The sequence below is a fragment of the Drosophila subpulchrella genome, chromosome 2L (genome assembly GCF_014743375.2).
Source record: "Drosophila subpulchrella strain 33 F10 #4 breed RU33 chromosome 2L, RU_Dsub_v1.1 Primary Assembly, whole genome shotgun sequence".
Lineage (NCBI taxonomy): Eukaryota > Metazoa > Arthropoda > Insecta > Diptera > Drosophilidae > Drosophila > Drosophila subpulchrella.
Window position 1 is genome coordinate 7,548,554 of NC_050610.1, and position 26,321 is coordinate 7,574,874.

Sequence of the window (26,321 nt, forward strand, 5' to 3'; positions counted from 1 at the left end):
TTTGACATTAAAGTTAAGTGGTGTGCCACTGAAAACTGTTGCAATCGCTCAAAAAGTGAACCATTTAAAAGTTTTGTCATTGATGTTGGATGAAAACAAGTGCTTAAGATTTGATGGAATGCCGAAAGTCGGGCAGCTCAGAATTTTCCAGTTAATTTAAAGATAGAAAGAGAAGAGCAGTTTGCCTCGAGAGCAATTTAGAGCCATTGTTCTTTTGGCCCGTTGACGTTTTTCCTACCGCTTTTCCCCTAGCTTTTCCAGCACTTTACTGCCCTTTCTCATCTTCAACAAGCCGCACTAATGAGCGTCATGGCATGCATAATGCAAAAGCCCACCACCCACCACAAGTAACATAATCGCCGCTGTCAAGTGCAGCGCTTCGCATGGGGGGAAAAGGAAAAGCTGGTAAAAAAAAAGACACAAAGATACATAGATACTTCCTTGTCCAAGTGGGTAAGGCAAAACCTCGAGAGCCGAGAGTTCCACAGTCGAGTGCGCACACACCAAACTAATGACAATATCAAATTACATGCGGAGCAGCTGGAAAATTTGCATGACACACTTAGGCCCAGTCGAGATACTCAGATACTCTGCCACCAAGAGATACTAAGATACTCAGACTGGAGCAGTCTGGGAGTGTTGGCTGGGTGGCTTTAATCCTCAGTTTGTCCACAGCTTCGGCTTTGGCTGGCAGTTTGTCAATGACTTGTTAGCCAAGGCATTTTCTCCCAGCCATGGCAATTTCTAAAAGACGAACGAGCCAGCAACTTTGTGCAGAAAATGAAAGTAATTTGCAAAAGCCACGAATCGTCTTCTTCAATCAACACAAAAAGATCGTGTGCTTGGACAGTCAATGGAAGAGTTGCTCCACGACGCACCGTAAAAAATGTAAATATTTGTTTTGGTTACCAATGCAATGAGTTCAATTAAATGGGCAGCTGTGAGCAAGATATTTCAATCAAAATTTAACGATGACTTTAGTAAATGGCCATTAAAACTGATCGTTAACTTAAACAACCTCTTTAGTGATGGGTACATTGTTCGGCAAGGAGCTCTCATTGGTTATTGCAATAATTATAGTTTAACTGACCATTAAGTGTTGTAAACTATTAATAATTTCCATTTCTGGGTACCAACAAAACGTTAGCCATAAACAAGAAATACCCATTTCAAAAAGCAATTACGCTCGTTCCAATGCAATCCCAAAAAACCATCTATATTTTTCACTGTGCAGATACTCGTATGTGAAAGTCGTCGAGGGTCGCATCGGATCGAATCGAATCGGAACGGATCGAAGTTGTGGAGGCCAGGTCTCAACGAAAGTGTGTCCAAAGACCAGACTAGTTGGCTAATGAAATTAACTCCGACTTGGCTCGGTTGGTTTCCTTGCAAAGCCGGTAAATTGGGACGTCTGTTGGCGCTTAATTGAAATGCTGAGGAGTGCGCAGTGACAGAGAGATAAGAACTTGACAAATAAGGAAGCCACTTATAGAGCCAGTTTAACGATTTCCCGATTAAGTCTGCCAAATGGTCAAATTAATCCGAGATAGTATCTTTAACTAGTTGAACGTGGAAGAGAAACCGAACAAATTTGTAATTTTTTTTGCTTTATTTCTCAAATGTCAAATTAAACATTATTAAATTTAAGAAGGGAGGCATTATCAAATGTATTGTTTGTTGTCTTTTCTTTTTTAATCTGTTTTTAGGGAAATAAAAAATTCATAACGATGGGGATGCCAAGAAACTTTATAAAACCGGAAACGGTAAAATCCTAAGTGATTTCTTAAACCTTAAAAAAGAGTCTTTCCCATTAAATCTAGTTCTCTTCTAAATTACGAGCAGGAAATAATTGCCCATCAGTTCTCATCAGCACTGTCCAATTTCCTCATTTCTCACGATGGCTGGAACTTCTGCATTCGAGTGCATCATTCACATGTGGAGCACCTTTTTTCCTTGCATGCTTGCCGAGCCAACAAATTAACTTCCTGCATACTTATCTCGGCCCACCCAATTAATCAAAAATCAAAGCTGGAAAAACATCAACAACTAGAGGGTGGAGAGAAACATTCACGCGATACATCTCAGACCTTTGGTCGTAATGGATTCCCATTGATAGCAGCTGAAGTGCTTCCTTACTGATCACTTGGAATTTTAAAGGTGCATTACTCACGTCGATAAGGTAATCGAAGAACAACAGACGAAACTTAAGGTGAATATAAAGGGGGGTTCTATAAAAAGCTTTCCACTTACTGACGTCACCGGAAGATCAATGTCAATCGAGAACTTACCTAGAAATAGAAGAAATCGGTAAAAAGAATGTCAATAATTTGTTGGAAAATGAGTCAAGTGCGAGGAAAGCGATCAAAAAATGGAAAAAGCAGCCAGATCACCAAGCGGAACCAGAATATATATATATTTGTGCGACAGTGTGGGACATTTAATTGAGTGCGAAATTATTTATATTTTTTTTTACTGAGGGTTGGCGAACTCTTTCTTAATTACCCGGCAAATGGTGGCTAGAGATGGAACCCCATAGAGATCGTTGCACTCGTCTTTCAAAAGATGTATTTAGCATTAAAATAAAATGATTCAGGGCCTGAAGATGCTTTCTTTTGTGCGTGAGACGGGGAAAATGCTTTGACTTGTCAGCTTCGATTTCAGATGTCTGCCGAGGATGGATAAACATGGATGGCGTCAGCACACAGACCATATAACATGCAACACATTGACCCTGAGTGGTAACAAAGCGTTGCATTGTTCGCACTCGATGAGAGAGTGGTGTCTGTAATTGGTCGGGGGCTTCGATCCGATGGCGCATTTTTCTCAATTAATAGATGAGTTTTGAAAGGCGGAAGTGGAAGACTCCCAACCAGAAGACGAAGTAGAAAATACTCCATTCTACCTGCTGGCCAACGCTTCTTCTTCTCTGAAGTCATCTTTTCAGTTCACAAGGCCCAAATCATCGCCATAAATAACTCCAAAATAATTCCAGCTGACAGTCGAACATTTTAAATGTCGCCTCTAAAATCAGCCCACGACCAAATAAAATTCAATAAGCAAATAAAAAAATAACCAAACTTGAAATATTTGTCGAGTAATTTTTCCATATTTGGTTGCTCCCCCAAAAAGGTTAAACTATTTTTTCTCTGCGTGTTCAGTGCTTGCGCGCGTGGCCAAATAAAAACTCAGAGATCTACTTAAACGAAAATTTGTATAAGCTTTTGGTTTTATTTATTTTGTTTCACTTGCCGCCGACTTTGGGAATGGCATTCGAACGAAAACTTATCGTTAGAGTTTTATCTTATCTGGGGTGACTGCAACTTTTTGTGATTTAAACTCACCCGATGCAATTTCCAAAGATACAAAAATTCTGTGATAATTGCGTCATTGAGAGGGGAAATGGAACTCGTGGCTGTATATGCAATATATTTCAGTGGGGAACTGGTGGCTTTTGTGTAAACTCTTAAGTGATTAAGGTCAGGCCGCTAATTAGCGAGAAGACCAATAAACGAAAGTGGGTGAGTTGGGGTGGCTCGAGAGGTGCCGCTTTGAAGTGCAATTGCAGTAGCGCCGCAAATTAAATTTAACCAAATAGTAAAGGGTCTGGAGTTTACTAGAATTTCGTCATCATACCGTATTCAGCAGTTGTGTTACCCCACTACTTTGTACTCTGGCGCCCCCATATCGATTTCAATTAAATATTTACAAGCTGGAAACATGTGGCTGGCCACAGTTTCAATGCAGTTTTTTTCCTTCCCTCCAACTGAACTCATCAAGGTAAACAGAATTAATATCAGTGGAGTTGTGGCTGAATCAACTTCTCTTCTACTGTCCCTCATTCGAACGTCACATGTCGCCGGGAAAAAGGAAAACATTCCCCTGTCATGGCCCAAAATGCAACAAAAGCCAATGGAGTTTCTCTGTGGCCTCAGTTCGATTCCCGGGACAATTGCACTCGGGTCAACAGAGGTGCAGCAAAGAGGAAAAAAAGTACAAAATTGCAGAAGGAATCAAGTGGAAATACCCAGTACCAATATCAATAGCCATGTCCAATCCATTGTTCTCTATCCAAAGGCAGCTGTCAGATTGCCGAGTTGGATTTCGGGTTTCCATTCCCGTATTTTCCTCGGCCAATGTGTTTTCAAAAATTTTACTTCCGCTCTACGGGGCTGGATTTTAGTGCTGATTTATATGTGCCATATCTGTAAAGTGAATCGCCAACGGCCATGTATAGTATATATAGAATATCAAATATGATTTTCAAGCTGCCACAGAGAAAAATGGCTTTGAATTGAATTTGATTTTATGTCGCAGTTCTGGGTTCCTCGCTGTTTTACTGCACTCCTTTGCCACTCCAATATAAATTGCCTCTATATAGATTTTGCTGATGCCGCGACTGCATTATGGGGATATTATTACACTCAGTCTCCCTTTTTTTTCTTTGTCTGCCATTTATTTTCCTGCGGCAAACCTGTTTGCCTCGGAGGCTTTTTGCTTTCCTTCTTTTGGTCCATAAATCGAATCATGTAATTGCATAAAAAGACGAAGGGAATTTGATTGATATCGTTTAGCCATTTTATGTAAGTCAAAAGCTCAAACCGCAAGGTTTCATTAACTTTCAGCAGCTGCCCGCATATCAAACAGCAGATGCCATAATTAATAGCCAAGTTACTTTTCTTCTTTTTGATGGCGAATATAAATAATAGACAGCCGTTGGCAAAATTATAATTACAAGACTTGCGTGACTGAATTCTTAATCGAGGATCTGCGATGAGTTGCTGTCTGTCTTGGGTCTTAAAAAAGCTTTTAATATTTTAGTTGATATATTTTCTATATTATTTCATCTCCACAAAAGACACTAGTTGTGCTGACATCACACCCATTTGAATGACCCACTTGCACCGCCTAGTTAAGATATCGATTGCCATTCGCGGGCCTACATTCACTTATCAATCATAATTTCCCCCTATTCACTACTCACTCTACTTAGATAAACAGCAGCTCTCTAACCACTCGATAACTCGAGCGTTTTCCACCACTTCTTATTTTCTGATGTGATTCCATATGATGTGTGTGTTTTTCCGCAGTTCTGGGCTTTTGACTCTCCATTAAGTTGGCTCACAGGCTGACAGCAAGATGTTATTCTTGATTTAGCTGGCGGCCAAAAAGCAAACGTCAAGCGGAGATCTCGAAATGAAATTGAAAATTACAGTGTGGACCGGGGCAGACAGAATTGGAGATGAGAGCTCCAAGTTGGGGATGGTCGATGGTGGATCGTTGGGTTGTAACTGGCCACTGAAAACCGGTTCGGCGTCGCGCATGCGCCGGAAAACCTGTCCAACGATTCGCTCTGCCCCAAGCCATGAAGACAATATAGTGGCTCGAAGAGTCGCAGCCGCAGAGTCGTCCAATGGCGCATCAATTATGTTAATGAAGCTTCCAATGTGTCTTGATATTGAAAAAAACACCGAGTTGTTCAGGTTTTTTCTTCGAAAATATAGCGGCCGGCTGGGTTTTAGCTTTAGCCGGTTTTCCTTTGTTTACCGCCTGGCTGCCTGTCCACCTAAATGTCAGCTGCTAAACAATGAACCACAATCGACTAGAACCACTGAGATCCCAAAATGCAATTTGCATATGTCGACCTTTGCCTACACCTTCACGCTTTTCATGTGGCCGGCCCCTCCCCCAGAAAAACCCGGAGTTTCTCGGCATCTCAACTCGTTTAGAGCGTTGTTTACGCTACCACCGGCTAAAGATACTTTTGACCCTGAGCTGATTTATCTTAAAACCTTATGACAGCCGCACGTAGCTGACATTAAATAGCTGTCCGCTGTAAAAGCTTGTAAATATTTTCTGCAAGCCATTTCCTAAAGTTTCACAAAATGCCATGCAAAATGTCAAACTAAATTTGTTGTGGTGTTGCTGGCACAGCATGAAAATATTTTTATATTGTATAGTAAAATAGGAGTATAGTAAAACAAGAACAGTGCGTATAAAAACAGGGGGTTGAACTATGGGGTTGAAAATGTTTTGGAGCTTTTTATGTGTAGTTGGAGTGGGAGAAGTTGTGGTGATGTGGTGCACAGTATAAACTATATGACATTTTTATTAACTGACGGCATACCAAAGAATAAAGAATAAATTTTGCCAGTTTTCAATATTTTTTATGTATAATAATTTTAAGTATTTTAGTTTTGTGTGTTTTATCTATACATAATGCTTTAACTCTTTTAAATTTAAACTCGTGTTTACTGTTATACAGATATGAAGACTTTTGTTTGATTTTTTTAAGATATAAGAACGATACGTTAGTCTATATATTGATAGTATTTGCTTTATAAGGTTTTTATTTAAATTTGCTTTGGTTTTTTCTCCATTATACTACCATTTTGATGCAATATAAGCTTTTATATTGATAATTTGTGATATTTTGTTCTTTATTTTTGAAGTTTACTTTAGCTCCCTTGCATATTACCGCATCTACATGGCCAACCCCCATAATGCTCAACTTGGCATGCACCATAAAGTTATGCTTACTGATTTTGTGGTGCACTTGTCCCTTTTAGCAGTTTTGCAGTTTGCGGGGTTGCCTTGGCAAAGTCAATTGCTGGCATTTTGCTATGTCGTTGGCTTATGAAGATTACTATTATGATTATTGCACTCATACATATTTTTCACTGCGCTCTATGCAACGCTGAGCATTAACGACTTTTTGATTCATTAAAAATTCTCCATGGGTTGAATATTTTGCTAGAGAAACGAAACGCTTAAGCTATTGTGTAACGAAACCAAAGTCAAATTTCCATAAACCATTAGCAAAAATTTAAATGGTCGTAAATTAGGGCTTAAAATAGATGGGGGAAGATTGGTGGAAAGTGCCATAAAACAAAGGTAAATATAAAATAAATTTTCTAAGCGACTTTTCAGCAATGTCTACATTATTCGAAAGAGAGCCAAGAACCAAAACCAAGTCAATCCAAAACCATGCCAATAAACTGTATTTTATCTAGGAATTAGCTAAAGTTCGTACCATATCGGGCCTGAAGTACACCTGTTGCGTATACATAGAGCTTTTCAGCGAGGACGTCTTATCCGGGAATAAAATGCATTTCCCGGGCGTGGAGGTCGTGGTTGCTGTTGTTGCATTTGGTGTCATGTTTGGATGATGGCCCACGCCCACATCGGTTTTCTGGGCGGTCAGGCTGCTCGTAGAATTGACTTTGGAGGCGTGCGAGAGGCGTTTCATGTGCGTCCACATCTGATGCCAGGGCGCCGTTTCTTTCTAAATTGTTTTTTTGCCCGATTGTTGTTCATGGGTTTTCATTTATTGTTGTTGTTGTTGTGTTGGTTGTTGTTTTTGTGTGGGGAAAAGGTAGAAACGCGGTTCGGGTTTGAGTATTTTTTTTATATATTTTTGTTTGCGGTTATGTAAGAGAGAGGTTTGGTTTTGTTTTGGGTTTTTGTGTGGGAACGAAAAAACAGAAATAAATGGGAATTTTATTGTCAATTAAATTGTTTGCCAATTTTCGAATAGAGAAAAACTAAAATATATAGTTTTCATATAGTTTATGTAATCAATAAAACTTGTAATTGGTATTTTTCAAATTATATCAAGAAATGGTATATATTGTAATCATATTTATGAAGATATACTAATTCGTTTATAAATTGGATAAAATATTCCTTAAAGCTACATGACTTTCATATTTTTTTCCTAATAATCCCTTACAGTTTTTCCCAAAAGCTAGATGGATTGCAACTTTATTATGACATGAGTACATGTTTTTTTACATTGAGGATAAGTTATGTAAGAGCCACACGCACTTGACACCCACTTAGCAGTCAGCACCCTCTTTCCACTCCACAGTTATTGCCACCCCCACACACTCCGCCCAACTATGATGTCATACGAAGCCAAACGCGCTACCAATTTTAATTCTATTTGCCTTGGTTGTGTTTTTTTATATTTACTTTCCAGCGGGTGTAAGTACGAGGGTATGATGTCAACTTCTGGCCATTGGCGTCCCATTGCCGCCGGCGCTGTGTTTTAAAGAATCTAGAATTCCCCGATAAGGTCCAAAGACGACATCGATTGATAAGCTTTTTGAAATTAATACAGCTATTTTCTCTGATAGCGTTGACTAATTTGCTCCAAGAGAGCCAAGAAAGAAATAAAATTCCTTAGAAAATTTATGAGCGCAGTTGTTGAGGTAGGATAACTATTAATAGGATTGATCTAATCGATCCATTTAAATGAGTCAATTGAGTAGGAATGAATAACAATAAAACAGGGAGTTTATTTGAAAACTTTAAAGTATGCATTTGGGGAATGAGGTAAAATTCTCCAAGAAGTTTATATATTGAAATATCCAACAAATAAATCAAGATTTATCTATCATATAAGATTTCACCATAAAAATGAAATGTAGGTAACTGAGTGTAAGTACTATGATGAAGTGTAAGTACTATATTATCCACAAACAGCCATAAAATACCGCCCCACACAACTTGTCTTAATGATGTGTGAGTGCAGCACTCCTTGGTCCTATTATACCATTAAAAGCTCGTAAAAAACAAAGTCTAGGCTGGACAACACACCTTCATCCCCATCATCATCATGGTCATTATCTTGATCAGCGCAATTTACGTTGGAAACCCCAATGCGGTCGGCAAATGCATTAAGAGTTCGTGCCCTTGTAGCGAAATGCGGTTATGGTTAGGGGGTCGCTCCCTGGGTATCCAACATATAGGGAGGGTATAGGGCATGTTTCACAAAAAAACCCCCCCTGTGTTACGTACACACACACACAAACCTTCCACGCAACTCGCACTAATCAAATGAAAACAATTTCCGTTTGTCATGCAAACAGTTGCTGCAACCTACCCCCAAAAAAAGAGTAAAGTGCAACGGCAACCAAAACAAGTGGAGAACGGAAGCAATGAAAATGGTCAGTCCCCGAATGCCCCTCCTTTGAATTTGTAAATACACTGAAGAAAATATCGTTAATTTACTAAAAGAGTGACACATCCTAAGGAAAAACCACTTTAAGATAAACGCCTGTAAAGTTTTCAAGTGACATATGTATGTCTTTTATATTTATATTTTTATATATATTTATATTTATCAAGCTCTGTGTATTAAAAACAGAATATTTAAATGTTTATACAAAATAGATTATAACACAAAGAAATGAAAAATTCGGTTTTTCCACTTATATCACTCCTCTGGTAAATGAGAAAATATGGAAAAAACCTTATATGGTTATCATATACCATATATGCTAGTTTTATATCATTCTTAACAAAAAATGTATTTTTAAATTATTTTTTGAAGGAATATTTTTCGATTTTGAAACCTAGAAACTTTCTTTTAAATATTTATTAACTAGATTTAAAATAGTTATGATTAATATTTTGTTTTATTAAATGTTAAAAAAGTTATACCATTCTTTTAATAGAAGTCATATTTTTAAAAGGTCACACCATATGTTTTCTTGTCATATATTTAATTTTGTATAGTTTTTTTTTCTGGTGTACCATGCGTGTGCTCGTATCTGTGAGTGGGTTTGGGTCTCTGTTTTAGGTTGCCCCATTCGGGGGCACATGACTATGACTGTTTGTGCTTGCATTGTTGCTGTTGCCATGACCCCTGTCTTTATTGCAGTTCTCTCTGTATATCTCTCTTTATAGTATAAACAATTCATTAAAACGGGAAATGGCAATTATAAAGAAATTATACACAAAGAGCAATGAATAATTTTTTGTTCCGATGGGCGGGAGAGGGGCGTGGCGCCCGGAGGCCTAAGTAGATATTGCTTATATTTCTGCACTGTTTTGTGAATATTTAATGCGAAGACAGGCTTTAAGTGAGGCAAGTGCATGTGGCAGAGCCCCCCACATAGTTGGTTGCGAAAAACTTGGGAAACAAATGCTCGCCCGACTCACGCATTCGACTTGCCACAGAAATTGCAGCGAAAACAAAAGCAAAACCTCTATTGCAATGCGGCTGTGTGTCTTCCACATCAACATTATCATCTTTGGATGCATCTCGTTGCCACGCCTCGTTTAACTTCGAGGGGGCGTGGCAAAGACGGGGGGGAGTGCAGGGCGCTTAACTCAATTGCATATGCAACATTTCGCTGCTACAAACTGCAATCTTGACTGTGCCGGCATGCAACATGTTGATGTAATATGCAAATTGTATGCAGTCGCCATTGTCTCGGCAGATTTCCTAAGAAACATTTCTCCCCCTGCCAGATTGCTGTCGTCGTCGTCGCGAAAAATGAGGAAGCTGGAAAAGCGGAATCTCAGAAGCTTTCGACCATGGAAGTAACTGTCAGACCGAGGTGGATGATCTGGGAAAATCTGAGGAAAATGCAGTTCTAACCCATCGTAATTGATGAAAAACAACGAAATTAAGGTGTTCTACAAATTGTTGACAACAGTGCCAGAAAAATCAGAACAAATAACACATTTTTTTTCCAAGTTCTTTAATAAGTTCCTGTTTTGTAACTAATTTAATTTAAAAGAAGAATGAATTGTATTTTTTATATTTTGTATTATAAAAAACATATTTTTCTCTTTAATTTTCTTCAATTAATAAACACCCATTTAAGCATTTCTCTTTAATTTATTTACTCAAAAATTTACAAAAACTCATATAATTTTTCAACTAATAAATTATATAAAAATGAACTGAATTTTAAATAAATTGTTCTTTGAAAAACATATTTCTCATAGCTTTTCTTAACTTTGTTTACTCAAAAATGTATAAAAAAGCAACTGCATGCAATACAGACAGATTGAAAGTTTACCATATGGTATATAATGCTTTTCCCGTATGTGGTATAAAATGTTTAAATGTTTGCCATAAACAAATTGTGCCATTCGCTGCTTAACAATTTTTTCTGGTCTTCGCTCGAGGTCAGCCCTTTCACACTAACTTTTCTCTCCCACCCACTTTACCCCTTTACGTCCCCGAATACAATCAATTTAAAAGTTGCTCTACATTATGCCATCTCCACGCACTTAATGCAATCTATCAAAATGCATTAAGAAAATGGAGAAAAAATATTACAGCTGTTGTGCACTGGAAAGTAAAGTTTTTTCTTGGAATTATTTAATCTAAAACTACTAAAAAATGTACAAAAACAAAAAGAAGGAAACATATTTTTTAATGTTTTTAAAACTTTCCTAATATTGATAACCATTAATTTTGACCTAAAAACCTATTAACATAATAACCACAAATGCAACTTATTTTCCAGTGTGGTTTTTGATGTTGCTGTTGAATTTAGTGGGTCACTGTGGAGCAGCTTAATTGTGATATATCACTTTACACGCCGCGGCGAGGGAAACCAAATTGAGATATGTAAAACAAAAAACAAGAACGGAACTTCAAAACGATCCGACAGACCCAATAAAGCCAGAAGCCACAAAATATTAAATGCAATTGTTCCGACCGAAAAATGTAGCCCAAAAAATTAGCTTTAAGACGGGAAGGGCCATGCCCACACACTCCGACAATCCGCAGAAGGAAAACATTTTTCCATTGGCATTTCCTTTTTGCATTTGTGATTTGCTCCCCTTTTACCCCAATTCGCCGACGAAAATTGCACTTCTGTGTGCCATTTGGTCTTTCTGCCTTGACTGGAAAATTCCCTCGCGTAGCTGACAGCAGCTGCCACCCACTACCACCCCCTAACACCCACTGCCACCCCCTACCACCCATTCCGAAGAGCCTATCAAAGCTATACAGCCTCCCAGCCAGCCCATCCCCCTTTTATTTGCATTAAGCCCGGCCATTTATTTGTATATTTTATTGTGGAGCATATTTTCCGCTAAAGTTTTCCTCTCTTTTTCGCCTTTATGAATGAAAACATCGAGGGGTTGTCGGTGGGGTGGGCGTTTTTCCGAGGGAGGTGGGGTCGAATGAAATGATTTTCTCTGTATTATATGTTTTTCGTCTCATTTTTATTTTTACGCATTTCTTGCGTGTCGTCTTTGCAACGCTTTTGTCTTTCCCTCAGCTCTTTTCTCTGCCTTTTGGTCGCCCCCAAAAATAAATGTTGTTGTTTAGTTTACTTTTAGTTTATCCAAGGGGTTTTTTCGGAGGGGTTTGCTCTATTTTCTTCACCGATAAGAGTAATATATGTGTGTGCGTCGCTCACTTGTCTCTCGATTTATTCAACGATTTTCGGGAGCCTTGCGTGTGCGAAGGCAATTCCAACGAGCAAATGGCCAAACGACTCAAATTACCCGGCTGCAGTTTGGCTTAACCCCACGGAAACGCTGTATTCTATTTATTTACCTTTCGGCGGTTACTAGGTCTACTGTTATTGTTGTTCTTCACCAACAATCTCCCCTTTCTCGAAACGGGTTTGTGTGTTCTTTCTATTTTTGGACAACTTTATGACTGGCTAATTGGAGTAAAGGGTTATGATCTGGTTATAAATGGAGGTTGGAACGGATTACGCGGGCCTGGCGTTACTGAAGGGTGTTTAAAAGCTTTAGAACCAAAAATGGAAAACAACTTTCTTTTCGGCTTCTTAAAAACTTAAGGTTTTTTAAGATCAATGATGGATCATATTTTTTTCCATTAAAGTCAACGATGCTCTCATCAAACATCTTCACATTGATCATTTAGAAATTTGAATTTTGTGATGTGAGATCTTTTGGTATACATATGAGTTGAAAGTGCTAACGTTTACTGAATCAGCTAATGATTATTAAATCGGTTATATCATTTCGGGTTAAGTGCAATAAAATGAGTCACATTTTTGTTTTTCAGAAAGGGGGAACTCACCATTTGACCGATCCCATAAAATGTAGCCACCTGATCTGCCTCTTTTTCTCTCCCTGTATGCCGAGTGCCCCCAAAACCTGACTCATCCATTGCCCAAGGCCCAAAATGCCCCACTCAACTGAATCCCAACACTCGACCATTCAACACTCGCATTTACTGACCAATTCTAAGGCCTCTCTGCGCATTCGGGCATGTAAAATACAAAAACATGTATTTTTCATTTATCATTCTATTTTTTCGCTAGATCTTTTTTAATTTGTTTGCAAAAACACACTGCACCACGAGCAGAGCATTTTCACATATTCGTGGGGAATTTGTGCCGTTAAATTGAATTGCGCCCCAAAAGAGCAGAAAATAAATTGACATTGAATGTAAAATTTATTGAAATTGTTTACGAGGCACACTGGGTCCTAACGTTGTCGAGTGTCGTTATGAAAAACAAAGTACATTTGCAGTGGATAGAAAAGAAAGAAAGAGATTTCTCCGGGAGGTTTCTCCTCTCGAGCTCTTTTCACTGGAACCACCTTTCTGCTCCAGATGCGCCCTCAACGGGGCCCTTCTGCAACTGCAACCGAGTGCAACGAGCCGGTGCAAGATGGACATGGTCTTTTCTACAACTGTGGGTCAAACATACATACCCACGTATATCTCAAAGTCCGGCACGAAGCAAAGCTCGGCATTTTCTGGCTTTTCACTCGCAACTCCCTGCTTTTTGGTCTCCGGTTACCGGGGAGGGGGTTTTGTCTTCGCACTGCGGTGTCTGCCTCACTTTTGCTCATATTTCGCATGGCCAACTAACGGGCCGCGTTGTCTTTGGGCCAATGCCTTTTTAAGTGTGACTAATTATGACTCGGTTGAGGTGTTATTTTCTTGCCGCGAGTTCAACGATCTGGCACTTGGAACTCCAGGTCTCCAGGTCTTATAGCCCCGCTGCAAAAAATAAGGGCTGACCCCAAATCGTTTTTCAGGCCTCTTGCGCAATTTGTATCGATTTCGTGTGGCAAGAAATCCTGCAAGATTTAGGAGACCAAGGGGCGCCAGCTATTGACAGAGAATACTCGCAAAAAGGAACAGTTCAACCAAGTAAGCTGGGCAAATATTTTGGCTGCAGTTTCCCAAGAGTTTGAGCTGCAGAGAAGGGGAGGCGCTGCTGCTGAAATTATGCAGGCAATTTGGTCGGAAAACTCTTACGTACAATTTGTTACGAGTTGACAAGAGGAAGGCAAAAGCCCGATCTGCCTGTATCAGGTAATCAGTCTTGACTTGGCTTTGACGGGGCTGCTGGCTAAGAGCCAAACAGAATTGATGATGTGACATAAGAACCAAGAGCTGAACTTTGCCAGCTCTTAGGGGAAGTTACTCAAGATAATCAAAGCATTAAATGTGGTAAGAAAAATAGAGAAGTTTTCACAGATATTATCTTTTCAATCATTTCCATTCATTCTTGGGTTAAGGCTTCCCCTCCTCAAAGCAGATAAGGGTTCAGCAAATCCTATCTACATTTCATGTTAGCTCGTTGCTATCTACTACACTGTTATTGTCTGCCTAATAGACATATACATTTCGCAATTCATTATCTCAGTTTATGTTTTCAACCATGAGCTGAGGCCAGCTACCTGAGAACCTGGTTCTAAGCTACCTGACTAGACGGCCAACCCAACCCCGGCCATTTCCATATATGCAAAGATATTAGGGAACTCGGGTAGGGTCCTCCTCGGTAAGCTTTAAAGCAGTAAAAATGAGCAGAGCCTAAAGAGGCTTTTGCCAGATGATGAGACCCCAGCCTAGTCAAGATAAAAAAACCGCCAGCGATAAGAGCGTTAACAAAATAATAACAAAATAAAAAGCATTTACATATAGCCAGAAGGTCGTGTTCGGACAGCGAGAAGTAGCTGTTTCCCTGGATGGTAAGTCAGTCACCTATAAAAAGGGGGGTGGGGACTTGGGCCATTAGTGAAATGGCCCTGTCAAGAACTGCGGCCTGGCCAGCAAAAAAATGTGTGTATGGCTTATTTGGTTTAGACCTTCATTCACTTCATCCTCCTAACGTCTGTTCTATTTGCCTTTGCCTCTTTCGACTTGCTTCATTTGGTTTTAGTAGAAGGTAGCCACTAATTTGCAGCATCATCAAGGCATTTCTGTTGGTTATGGACAAAATCTAATAAGAGCTTTATGAAGATGGAAGAGATCGGATATCTAATAGAACATTAAGGGGAGTATTCGGACTTAGCTACTTAAGCAGCCAAAAACACTAAAAAGTATGGTATTAGCTTTAAAGATAATGTTTTACTTTATCTAATTTAAAAAATAAAAAATATAATTAAACAAGCTGGATTTTTATTTTATTTAAATAACAAAGTTTAAATTAATAAATAAATTTGGTCAAAAAAAATTATGGGATCTTTTTAAAAGCCGAATCATTGATAAAATCCAAAATATTTTCTTTTTCCTACTGCATGCTAAAACTGTTTGTTTTGTTCTAGAAAAATCTAATGATCACATTTTGGGGATTTCACTCTGTCTGATGTAAGCTCTAGAATAGTGGCATTTAAAGAATTTCTTTAGCTGGAACAAAATGTCTCCGCAACCATTTTAAAGATTTAAATTTTGTATGATGTAAGGTCTAAATAGGCGGTTCTCTGAAAATTTACAAAATGCCTATGGCCCGAATGAAGACCCTCCCCATACATTTATCACGATCTCAAGGTAGCTGAGAATTATTTGACGAAAAATCTCAATAAATTAAGAGATAAAAATATATGCCTTGACCAGATTGCTGAGATGCTTTCAGATGAGTCGTTGCGATATTACACTGTGGTACTTGGGCCTTCATTATCACGTAGGCTCTCCTCGATCCCCACCTTTTAATTGTAATTTATATCCTCCGAGTATGTGGAATAGCACACTGAGGAAAAAGGCTATCTTAACTGTTTGGATCTAAATTGGTCTTAAGAAAACTCTCTAAAGATAATATATATCTTTTCTGGAGCTGTTAAGAATGTAAGAATGCTTAGTAAGAATGTTAGATAAGATAATATGATGTTTTTCTTGAAGTATCATTACTTATGATGAAATAAAAAAAATATAAAACAAAATATTTTTAATGCTCTTAAATGAACAAGTATTTTTGATATAAAATTGTGAATTAAAATTGTAGATTGAAAAAAATTGAGATCTTAAATTTGGTAGGTGCAATGTTGATACAAGACATCTCTTAACAGTGTCTTGGTTTCAATAGTGTCTTGATTTATATAGTTTTTTTTTTCAGTGCAGACTTTGCTGCAAGCTCACCTTGGGATCCAAAATGCTGCGCTCTAGGCTATCCTCACGATTCATGGTTGTTGCGGTGCTGCCGGTGCCAGTGCTGCTGCCACCTCCGCCCCCGCCTCCGCCGCCACCGCCCATGCTGCCGCCCCCCTCCCGCTGGCTGCTCCGTTCCCGTTCCCGCTCCCGCTCCTGCTGCTCCAGCCGCAGACGAGCCCGCTCCACCCTGGCCAGGGTCGGACTGTCCAGGATGGAGGGCGCCCGCGAGGGGGGCCGCGAATTGTTGGCCGCATTCGTGTGCAACTGCTGCAGTTGTTGCTGCAGCTGCTGCTGCTGCTGCTGTTGTTGCTGGTGGAGCGTCTCGAGCGTGGCACTGTTGTTGGAGGAGGTCGACCCGGGAGTGGGCGTGGCCGAGGACGAGGAGTTGGTCATGGTGGCCGTCGACGTTGTGGAAATGGATGTGGTGTGCATGAGCATTTTCCGTACTGTTGCTGTTTCTGCTTCTTAGCCTACGTTGAAGGTTTTTCCTTTTTGTTTTCTTTTTCTCGATAGTTGGATAGTTGAATTTAGCGGTAACTTAACTGCAACGCTTGCTTATTATTTATGAGGGAAATGTTGCACTTTTCGACTTGACTGTGGGTGGAGAATCGAAGGGAGAAACCCATTAGGCTTTTGACTGGCAGCAGTGTGTTTTTAAAAAGTAAATAAAAAGTTTATTGCGTTTTATTAAACGTCCTTTGTATGTTTAAGAATTAAGTAGGATTGTGGTTTTTATTTATTTTGTATGCATCATTGTGTTGACTTGGATCGCAAGCTACTCTGATATATTTCTTTGTTTTAATATTTTAAATTTTTTTACAATGACTAGTTTAGTGTATTGCCTTACTTTAATTGCATTTTATTAAATATAATAAATTTAGAAGGCAAACTGGAGTTTATTTAATTTTTTTTTAATATTTGGTAGGCCAATGGAATATTTTCTCTATATTTTCTGGAGGATCGGAGTTCTAAAATAATCCTGAATCTACCTCTCAATCCAGCAAACACATGTTTACACCTCAGTTTTGACTCTAGAAACCCTTGACACCTTGTGTAATTTATGTCTCCCTCAATTGCATTTCTTATCACAGCTATCCATTCCGCTCACTTAATTTATGACTCCTCTATCTGTCCGCTGGCAGCCGCCAATTTCGGCTTGTTATTATTGCCATTTTCCTTTCAGCAATCCACAAAGGAGTGCAACCAAGAAATAGCAAAATACAAAAAAAAGAAGCATACCGAGATATAAAAACTAAACTAAAACCAACACAAGAGCGCAGTCAATAATTTTCACAAAACTGGTTTTTCTTTTTCGGGTTTTTCGGTCTGGGCAGGTCTCTAAAGTCTGTTGCAGGTAGTTTTTACTTTCGCACAATAAACACTGCGTATCTTTTTTTTTGAAGGGGAAGGGGTAGGGTAGGGGAGGGGGAAACTGCAAAGTGCATTGCGAAAGATACAAATGTATCTTTTGGCATTCGCACCGATTCTTGGGCACTTTTCAAGCTGTTTATTGGCCCGATCGGCTCAGTTTGTTTGCTGACGTCGGTTGGGCATATTATTTATATTTTCTTGGCGCGTTGCTTTCGCATATGGGATGCCAAACACGTTTGTTTTGATATTTCCGCTGACATATTAATTCTTGAATTTGGTTTCGTTGGTAATTGGTTTGTTGGTTGGTTTGTTGCACATACTTCTTTAGGTTGAAATTGAATTTGTTGGCAGCGCGTCGCGTCGCATTTCTTTGCGGTTTCTCGGTGTGTGTTTGTGTCTTGGCAAATTGAAAAAACCAATTTTGTTATTGGCCAAAATTTTATTTTCAAATTGAGTTGGTCGCGCAAAGCAAACGAGCGACCGAAGCGAAGGCGAACTGTCCACGCGAGCTGCCCGTCGATGACTGTCGCAATGAAAACTGGTTTTCCTCAGAGTCCGTGCATCGGCATGCGGGTGTCGCGTCGAACATGTTCGAGAGGCGCACAGTGGGTCGACCAGACCGGGAAATATTGGTTTTCAATTGACTTGAGGAACAAGTAGGGCAATAATCAAATAAATTTCGAGCACTCGTCGTAATAAGTCATTATAAAATGGTACATTGCTTTGTTCTTTTGTATCATATCTGGCTATCCGCACCTACGTTTAAAAGAGTTTTCTACATTTTAAATGAAATAAACCTGTTCATGTTAATATTCATGTTAAAATGCTTTATAGCGAATGCATCTTAATGAAGCTTATAATTATAATTGAAACAGCATTTTATTTGACCAATTTCTTTTAAAAATATTAAATCTGTTTTAAGTTTTCCGTTAGCACCAATATTTAAATATATAAAAAAACACCCAATCACAAAGCAGAACCATGGTCTTACTAATTTAAGGTTTTGCTAACGCGTTTTTTAATAATCTATGCTTGGGGCATTACTTCGACATTATTATTTTTCTCTTTTACGTTATTTTAATAAAAAGATGTATAAAAAAAAGTTTTTAACATTTTCCCCATCTTTTTATTTATGTTTCTAACTTAAAAAGAGCTGTCACACTGTACCGCGTTGGAGTTGCGATAATAATTTCCCAGTATTTTGATTTGTTCGTTTAGTCAGCAAGGCATCACACAAAATTATAAAAAATAATCTTTTATTTTCTTGGAAATGTATGAAACATCTTTACCAGCGACATTTTCGTGAGTTGTTATTTTTTCAATGAGCTATCTTTCAGTTCTTAAAGTAATTTCATCTGTATCTTTTTTAGAAAATGCCAATCAACTATTACATATTCTTTTTGGTTTTATTAAAATGTCTAAATACGAAACAAAAACAAAAACCTTTTTTAAACTTAGTTTTGAAAACAACTCATTTGCTATTGTTTACATTTAAAGATTCCGAATGAGTTTTTCATAGCATTTTTTTTAGGTAATATAATTTCCCATAACAAACCGACTTGCAACCTCACTCATATCGAACTCGAACGCACAGTCAAGAAATTCCTTCACATAAGAAGAATAAAATATTATTAATGTGATGAATGCGAATATGGGAGATAAAAGCCAAAGGCTTAAGCCACTATATGATGATCAGAATGGAACGTATACATTTTCTAAATTTCTTCCATAGAATATTATTATAAAATATTTTTATCGTTGCTTTCTTAGTTCAAATGTTTTTTTCTTTGGAAGTAGACAGATTTTCTTCTTTTCTCCCTTCAGATTCCCTTGCGTTGGTGGTTCGAAAACAGGTTGTTCCCTTGGCTTTGACCTGGGGATTTAAGAGGTTTACGGGTCTCTCGGCAAACGAACCACAAATTGTTGCACGCTGGACCAGTTCAATGTCCCAAAATCGGTTTGGGTGTCGTTTCAATTGCGTTAATTCTTTTTTTCCCGAATGAAATAATCGAACACTCGACAATGGAAGGGAAAGCGAACAGCACTTGACTCATTGTATCATTGAAGACCAAATTACCATAAGATGGGGATAGCTGTGGACTCATCGGGTCTAAGAGTTGTCTGGGATTCCATCTTGCCTTGATAAAGATGATTCACAGTGAATTTCACATACTGGCACACATGTAAATTTTGCGGTATTCGAATCACGCAATTATGCAAATCACCGGCAAATCGCTAAATCGCTATCTGCCTTTACTTTGCGCCAAACTCCAAGACGGAACGTGCCATCTTGGACGATCTATGCGAGTCTCTATAAGATTTTGGCTACTCCTCGACTTTAGTTTCCAATTACCAAATTGACACGCCATTCATGAGTCTCTAAATCTTATTTTGGGCTGGGTTCTCTTTGGTCTGGCGCCAGGCATAATTTTTTAATTTCGGATATAAATGCTTTGAAAATTTGTCGTGTCCCGCGCATCGCTTCCTATGGTTTTATGTTGGGTGTTTTTTGGGGATTCTTAGAAATTGAGTTGTTCGGGCATATAATTCGAATGGATTTTATTTTTTGATTTTGTGTCTGGCGACCGTCACAAGTGGTTTGATAACTTTATTGGCTGTGTTCTCAATGTTCCCCTGTCTGGCCTGTGTTCGTGTAATTTGTTGTGATTATCGGATCATGATTGGGGTTTTAGAAACGTGATCGTGGTGTGGGAGACAAAAGTGGTTCTAAGACACACATTTGAAGCTAACATATCAAAATTATGATTGAGGGACAATGGTGTCAGCCCCTATCTTATCATTGAAGGATTACAGTAACAGCGGTGTATAGAGGGGACTGTAAGAGTTATAACTTGTTGGTATAATCTTGGTTGTTCAAAGAAAACATGCAATTAGTAGCTGGTATTTCTATAACTTTATAATTTGAGTAAGTATCTGAGATGTGTTTGTCCTATCTTACATAGCCTTTCATTGTGCTCTATGTCTAATTTAAAACTTCTTGTCTCATGGATTCTTAACTAATTGAATCAAACGAAAAGTACTTAAAATATTTATTTAGCAATCTAATGCTTATCTAATCGGAATATATATATACATTTAATAGGCCCCTAAGTGTGCCATTTGTGGTGTCTTTTCATAATCATTCAAATGTTTCTATGGCTTTCTATAGCTTCCATAGATGGCGGCGTTTTGTCTTGGGTTGCTGCTTTTCTGGTTCTGTGCCGCATTTCCGTTCCGTATTGGAAAAAGCTTCGTTTTAATGATTTTTTTTTTGTTCTAACATTTTCAATGGTTTATCAAAATGCCGGCGACGCCGTTTCGTCTGGTCGCCTTTTAAGAATAAAGTTTCTTCTGTTCTTCCCTGGCTTTGTTTGGTTCTCTCTCTGTCTATATGTTTTTCCGTCCCTCTTTCTCCTTGCATATCGACTTGGCCATATCTTTAGTATGCATTCGACGCATTCGAGAAGTTTTTTCCATTTTTATCGCAAACTTTGGCAGGGCAGGAAAAGGCGCGTTCGGACTTTGTGTTGCGCTCTTTTCCTCTTTTTTCCCCTTTTTTCCCATATTTTATTTAATTGTATGTGTGTATGGATGAAGATTTGTCATATGTTTTGTATGCACTGCATAAAACAATGCCAAAGTGACATTTCCTCAACTCGCCTTTCACTCTTATCAGCTGGCGAAGAAAAAGCAGCTGGCTTCAGGCTCAACATGCTGGTTGTCGGATGCCGATTGCTGATTCCACTCCCAATCTAACCCGTCCCGCCCATCTACACTTCGGCATTCTGAATCGGTCTTTAATACTCCTACAATCGTCTGACTGGACTCCCGATAAGCCGCACTACCAAAGTGATAATAAGGCAAAAGAACTGCCGAGTCAAAAGAGCAAACTGCGCTCTGATTGCCAACTGACGATTGCCGATTGTCGATGTGCTGCAATTGATGATTGTAAAAGCTTCCTATAGTAACAGAAATGCTCTGTTTTTAGCTATTAGTTCTTGGATTGTAATGATTGTAATAGAATACATACTCTTAGTATTCCAAACATATCCTGGTAAAAACGTATTACCGAGATTGATATAAAAATAGTTCTTTTTTAATAAATTGTATTACCTTATCAAGGTATTTCTTATCACCCATATGATAAAGTGTCTTCCTTTTAATAATATAAGTAAATTTCTTGATCATTGCCAAGAATTTCTTCCTCACTTTTATTCTGCTGCATTGATTAACTTGCAGTTTGCATTTTTTCCCGATTGCAATTTCATCTTGCTGCGCTGATGGCTTGTTTTCAAAACACCCATCCATAAATCACTGATAAATTGTCGAAGTATGCATAAAGTACTATTCCATTTATATCAATTTATATGGCTTTTGTTGCAGCAACTGATTGTGCATTTTTCTCTGAATCAGTTTCCGTGGGTTGTTCGTGGTCAGGCACTGACCATGGGCAATTAGTCAACGTGCGGCGCTTGCAATAGAAACTAATAGCCACTCCTATTCCAATTCCGAATTCCCATTCCCCACAAAGGCATTCCAAAAACACGCATTCTTTTCTAGCGAGTTCAAAGAGACCGTTCTATCAGGGGATCGGGGCACTTTTAATTAGCTGTGTAAATTGGTCGACGAAAATTAAATTAATTAGTCTAAGCGATGTTAATAACTTTATCGGCGTTGACAACTTTACTGCCCATCAAACGGGGGCTCGACTTTGATTGTAAGTTGTGACGAGAACAGATTTAATAGTGATGGGGGAACATTTGAATAAGAGGAAAATTTATACGGGGCAACACAATTTTGATATATCTTAAGTTTATTATTTATTACTTTCGAGCAAGACTAACTAAATAATAATGCTGAATAAGTAGCATCGAATAAAAATATTGTATACCTACTTATAATTTGGATCGAATAAAAATATCTTATACATACGGATATATACAGGTTCTCTTCGATGTATTGGACTTTTAATTTTCATACGCTATATTTATAAAAGTTTTTTCAAAGTCTATGGGTCAGCCTTGACTTTATCTTCTGCTGTACACCATTTTCACTCTTCGTACTATAATAAACCTACACTATTCTAACCTTATTATTATCTATTAATATCAAATATAATCAATTCTTTCTTCATAGTTCTCCGAGCTTTAATCAAACTGGTTCCAATTATAGTTCCAGCCTTGACTTTATATTCTGCCTTACTCTTTTTCCACTCTTCATATCATCTAGTTCTCATACCGATTCACATTCCTTGGCCGACTACCTGGCTTCCGTGGCTCACAGGTAGTCGAAATCCACTCATTGAAAACGCTCATAATCTTATTAGAATTCGATTGAGGTGCCAGAGTCGTTTGAATTCGAGCTGAAAAAAAGGTTTCCCACTCCCACCAGCTCATTTCATTAAAACGGTTTCGATGTTCGCCGGTATTTCTTTTGTCCCTCTGATATTGACGCCCGCCTGTCTATCGCATCTTTTCAATAATAATTCGGGTCTTATTTAGCCGCCAACGAAATACAAAAAAAATCGCCTGGCCAATGAGTTTTTGGGTGAGATGGGGGAAGAGGCTGAGTCACGATGTCAGTTTCGTGGAAGAGACACCGATGAAGATGGGGATCTGCGATGATGATGCACAGCAACCAGGACAAATTGATGGAGCCTTATAAATGTCTGATTAATCGCTCGCATAAAAGCCACAAAATTTTATTTTTTAAGCTACAAATTCGTAATTCATCGCCGTTTTCGATTGCCACTTTTGAGCAGAGGAACTATAAATTCCCAAATTTTCATTGCATACTTTTAAGTGGCCATAAATATTCGATGACAAACAGTCGCAGAGATGCACTTTTAGGCATCCCCCGCAAATATTCCACTGAGAGATATCAGCTAAAATGAAGACTTTAGAACGTGATAGTTGCGCCGGCATTTTGGGGGCGTGGCAGGTGCTAGAGGCGCGTGCCTAAGTGCCGCTTGTCTAGACTGCTCAACTAGCAAATGTCAAATGAAATAAATTTCTATTCGGTCCCCACAACGAGCAAGGTAAATATTAGTGAGTAATTGAAAAGGCTGGCTCAGGAGTGCTCAGAGGAAAAGCGAGTGGTACACTGCTAAACGTCAGTCATTGTTGTTTGTTGTTGTCGCTGACTTTTGGTGGGAAAAGCGGAAAACCTGAAGGACGATAGAGAGAAGCCTTTGAGAAAGTCTACGATGCCAGACCTGACTGCTTTGGGATTTAACGAAGCGAATCAAAAGAAGTAAACAAATGGATTGAAATAATAAATGTAATTGAACATTAAACACCCTTTCCGTAAGTGAAAAGTAGGTGTCATAGAAAATAGTGTGTGACACAACCAATTTTTTATTAAATAAATAGATTACTACGACTAAGTAATATATGGACAGACCCTTAAGATTTCTATATAAATAAAAATCTATTAATTATTTTAAGCATCAAGGCAGACCGCAAACTACTAAGCTAATAGTATAGTATAGTAATAGTATTAGTATAGTTTTATATGCCAATAGTATTTTATAAAAAAATAAAATGTTTAATTATTGATTTGGGAATTTTTGTTTACAGATTTTTAAACGATAAAAGGTATATAAATAGTTTACAACGTCTTTGCACATTTTCTTGTCTTCAAAAAGAGTGTTTTAAAAGTGGAGAGGATAACGTGCCATCTTAAGAAAATCCTTTTCAGTTTATTTTTTTTCTTCATTCCCTTTTCATAAGCAAGCCTCAAGCCATCATTCAAAGGCCTCAGCCCCATTTGGCGTTAATTAGTTTGGCAAGGCTGCGGGCGTGTGACTTTCACCAATCATTTACAACAGCAGCACCCCGTTTTCTTTCCTTCCCTCTGCTCTTTGCAAATCCTACGATTTTTTCCCTGCAGCCAAAACAATTTTCATTAACAGTCAGTCGCCGTCATCGACAGTTGCTGACATGCCTTTCCCCCAATCCACTTCTGACCTTATTTCTCCCCTACCCAAAACTGATCCCCTTTTCGTGTCGCTCCTCTGATTACACATTTTAACGCCATTTTTGGCGCAACTTTTTCTCTTCTGACTTGGCCGTTAAACCCTTTAGGCCACAGAAGGGCAAAAAAAAGTTTTCTCCTCGGTTGGGCGAACAGAAAATGAAAAGAATCTCAATGAAGGGTTAACAAGGAAAATTTGATTTATTTGATGAGTTTCTCTGTTTGCCAGAGAAGACGCGTTTAATGAGCATGAAAATGAACTTGCCAAAGGTTGCGGAGCCTGTTGGAAATGGCCAAAACAGAAACTAGAAAAAGCTGGCTGGAAAACTTCGAAACTGTAATTAATCAGGAAAGTAGAAATTAAATGAGTAGTGCAAAGTAATTGGAAATTGTTAAACATTCGATTGAAGCAAAGGGGGAAAATAAATTATGAAGTACTTTGTTATCTTAAGAAATTCAATGAAAGTAAGGCTGTTTGAGATAAGAATTTTATATTCCTTTTGTTAGTATAGTGGATTATTCTTTCCCATTTTTCATTGCTTTCAATTCATTTGTTTTATTTTATTTGTCGATTGACAATAGAAAACTTTCTTTATTTCCGCTTTATCGTTGGATCACTGGCATTGCTTATGTATGTCACATTACTGCCTTATCCAGTCCATGCCAGCCTAGACAAAGGACATTTCAGTGCCGGCAATGGAATTTCAATGCACTCCCTGTTATCCGCCCATCCTTCAGGGCCAGTCTCTAATAAACAAGCGAAACATTTTCCTCCCACTTTTTCTCTAAATTCAATAAAATGCCAAGAAAGCAAAGGGAAACTTTTCAGTGTCGCAACAAAGACGCTGATTATCCAAGTAGCTTCTGGGATATCCTCCAGGCACCTCCGTCTCCTTTTTCGCAGGATAGGGGCGTGTCAAGTAAGCAAGTGACATGAATAATTCCCAAGTCGCTTGGGCAAACATATCCATAGCGAAACCCTTATTGTAATCACATTTGGACAAACTCAAATGGAAGTTGTAAATTCAATTAGATTTAATTTACGCAACTTTTCTGCGAACCCAAAGCGAAAGGGAGTGAAATAAAGCCAAGGGGAAGAAATGCGAAGAACTTCGGGGCCAAACTTATACTGACTCAGGTTGGCGGGCATAATTAACTAAGAATGCGCAGTCTTAAAGTTTTCGTTAACTTTAACAAGTCCGTTGCAGCGTCAAATGTCAAGTAAGTACCTGACATTAAATGTGCAAAAATTGCAAAACTTTTCTCATATAAAAAGCATATTAAATCATTTTTATGGCAACATTTCTTGGTTTTTAGTTTAGAAGGGGGGAGTTACCTACTTTTTCCACCTGTTTACATTGTTCTCGCGTCAGTTCCCCTTGTTCGTTTTTTATGCCCAGCTCATTCCCGTTTTATGCGCCATTCGGCCAGGCTCGTTTAGTGTTTTCGCCTCGTCTAGGCCTTACTTGGCTCACAGTGCGTATGAGTGATATTTTTATGATCCCCGAATCTAGAGTTATAGTTAATTTAGAGAATTATGAGTGAAGATGTTTATGAGTACTTCTGCCGCATATTTGCAGTTAAATTACTGTCATCTAAAATGTATAAACTAATGCAAATGTAGATTATCAGTGTTTATTCTCTCACAAAGCTAGCTTTTACCTTCAGAATAATTCAAGAGTTTATTGGATGTAAATAGTGTCATATTTCTTCGTTTAAGGTAAATTCTTAAGTCCTACGTATATCTTTGAAGTATATATGTATTTTATTTTAGAATACTCCTAACAAAAAAAGCGAATATCTACAAAACATTTTGTCGCCCTCAGCTCAGCTGCCTGTAGAATACCTGTTACCTGTAGAATAATTT

At 38.4% G+C, this 26,321-nt stretch overlaps 1 protein-coding gene across 6 annotated transcripts in view; it reads right to left on the minus strand.

The window, feature by feature from the left end:
- Window positions 1-17,992, minus strand: part of LOC119547215 — a 44,382-nt gene extending 26,390 nt beyond the window's left edge. For 5 of the 6 annotated variants that reach the window (XM_037853966.1, XM_037853965.1, XM_037853969.1 and 2 more), the window contains exons 1-3: window positions 17,800-17,992; window positions 16,097-16,702; window positions 7,031-7,282 (exon numbers count right to left, since the gene is read on the minus strand). In XM_037853966.1, the coding sequence (XP_037709894.1) occupies window positions 7,031-7,282; window positions 16,097-16,546 (702 nt within the window). In that variant the 5' untranslated portion in view covers window positions 16,547-16,702; window positions 17,800-17,992. The remainder of the gene's footprint in view (window positions 1-7,030; window positions 7,283-16,096; window positions 16,703-17,799) is intronic. The other variant, XM_037853971.1, reaches the window with a different exon arrangement.
- Window positions 17,993-26,321: the final 8,329 nt, after the last annotated feature.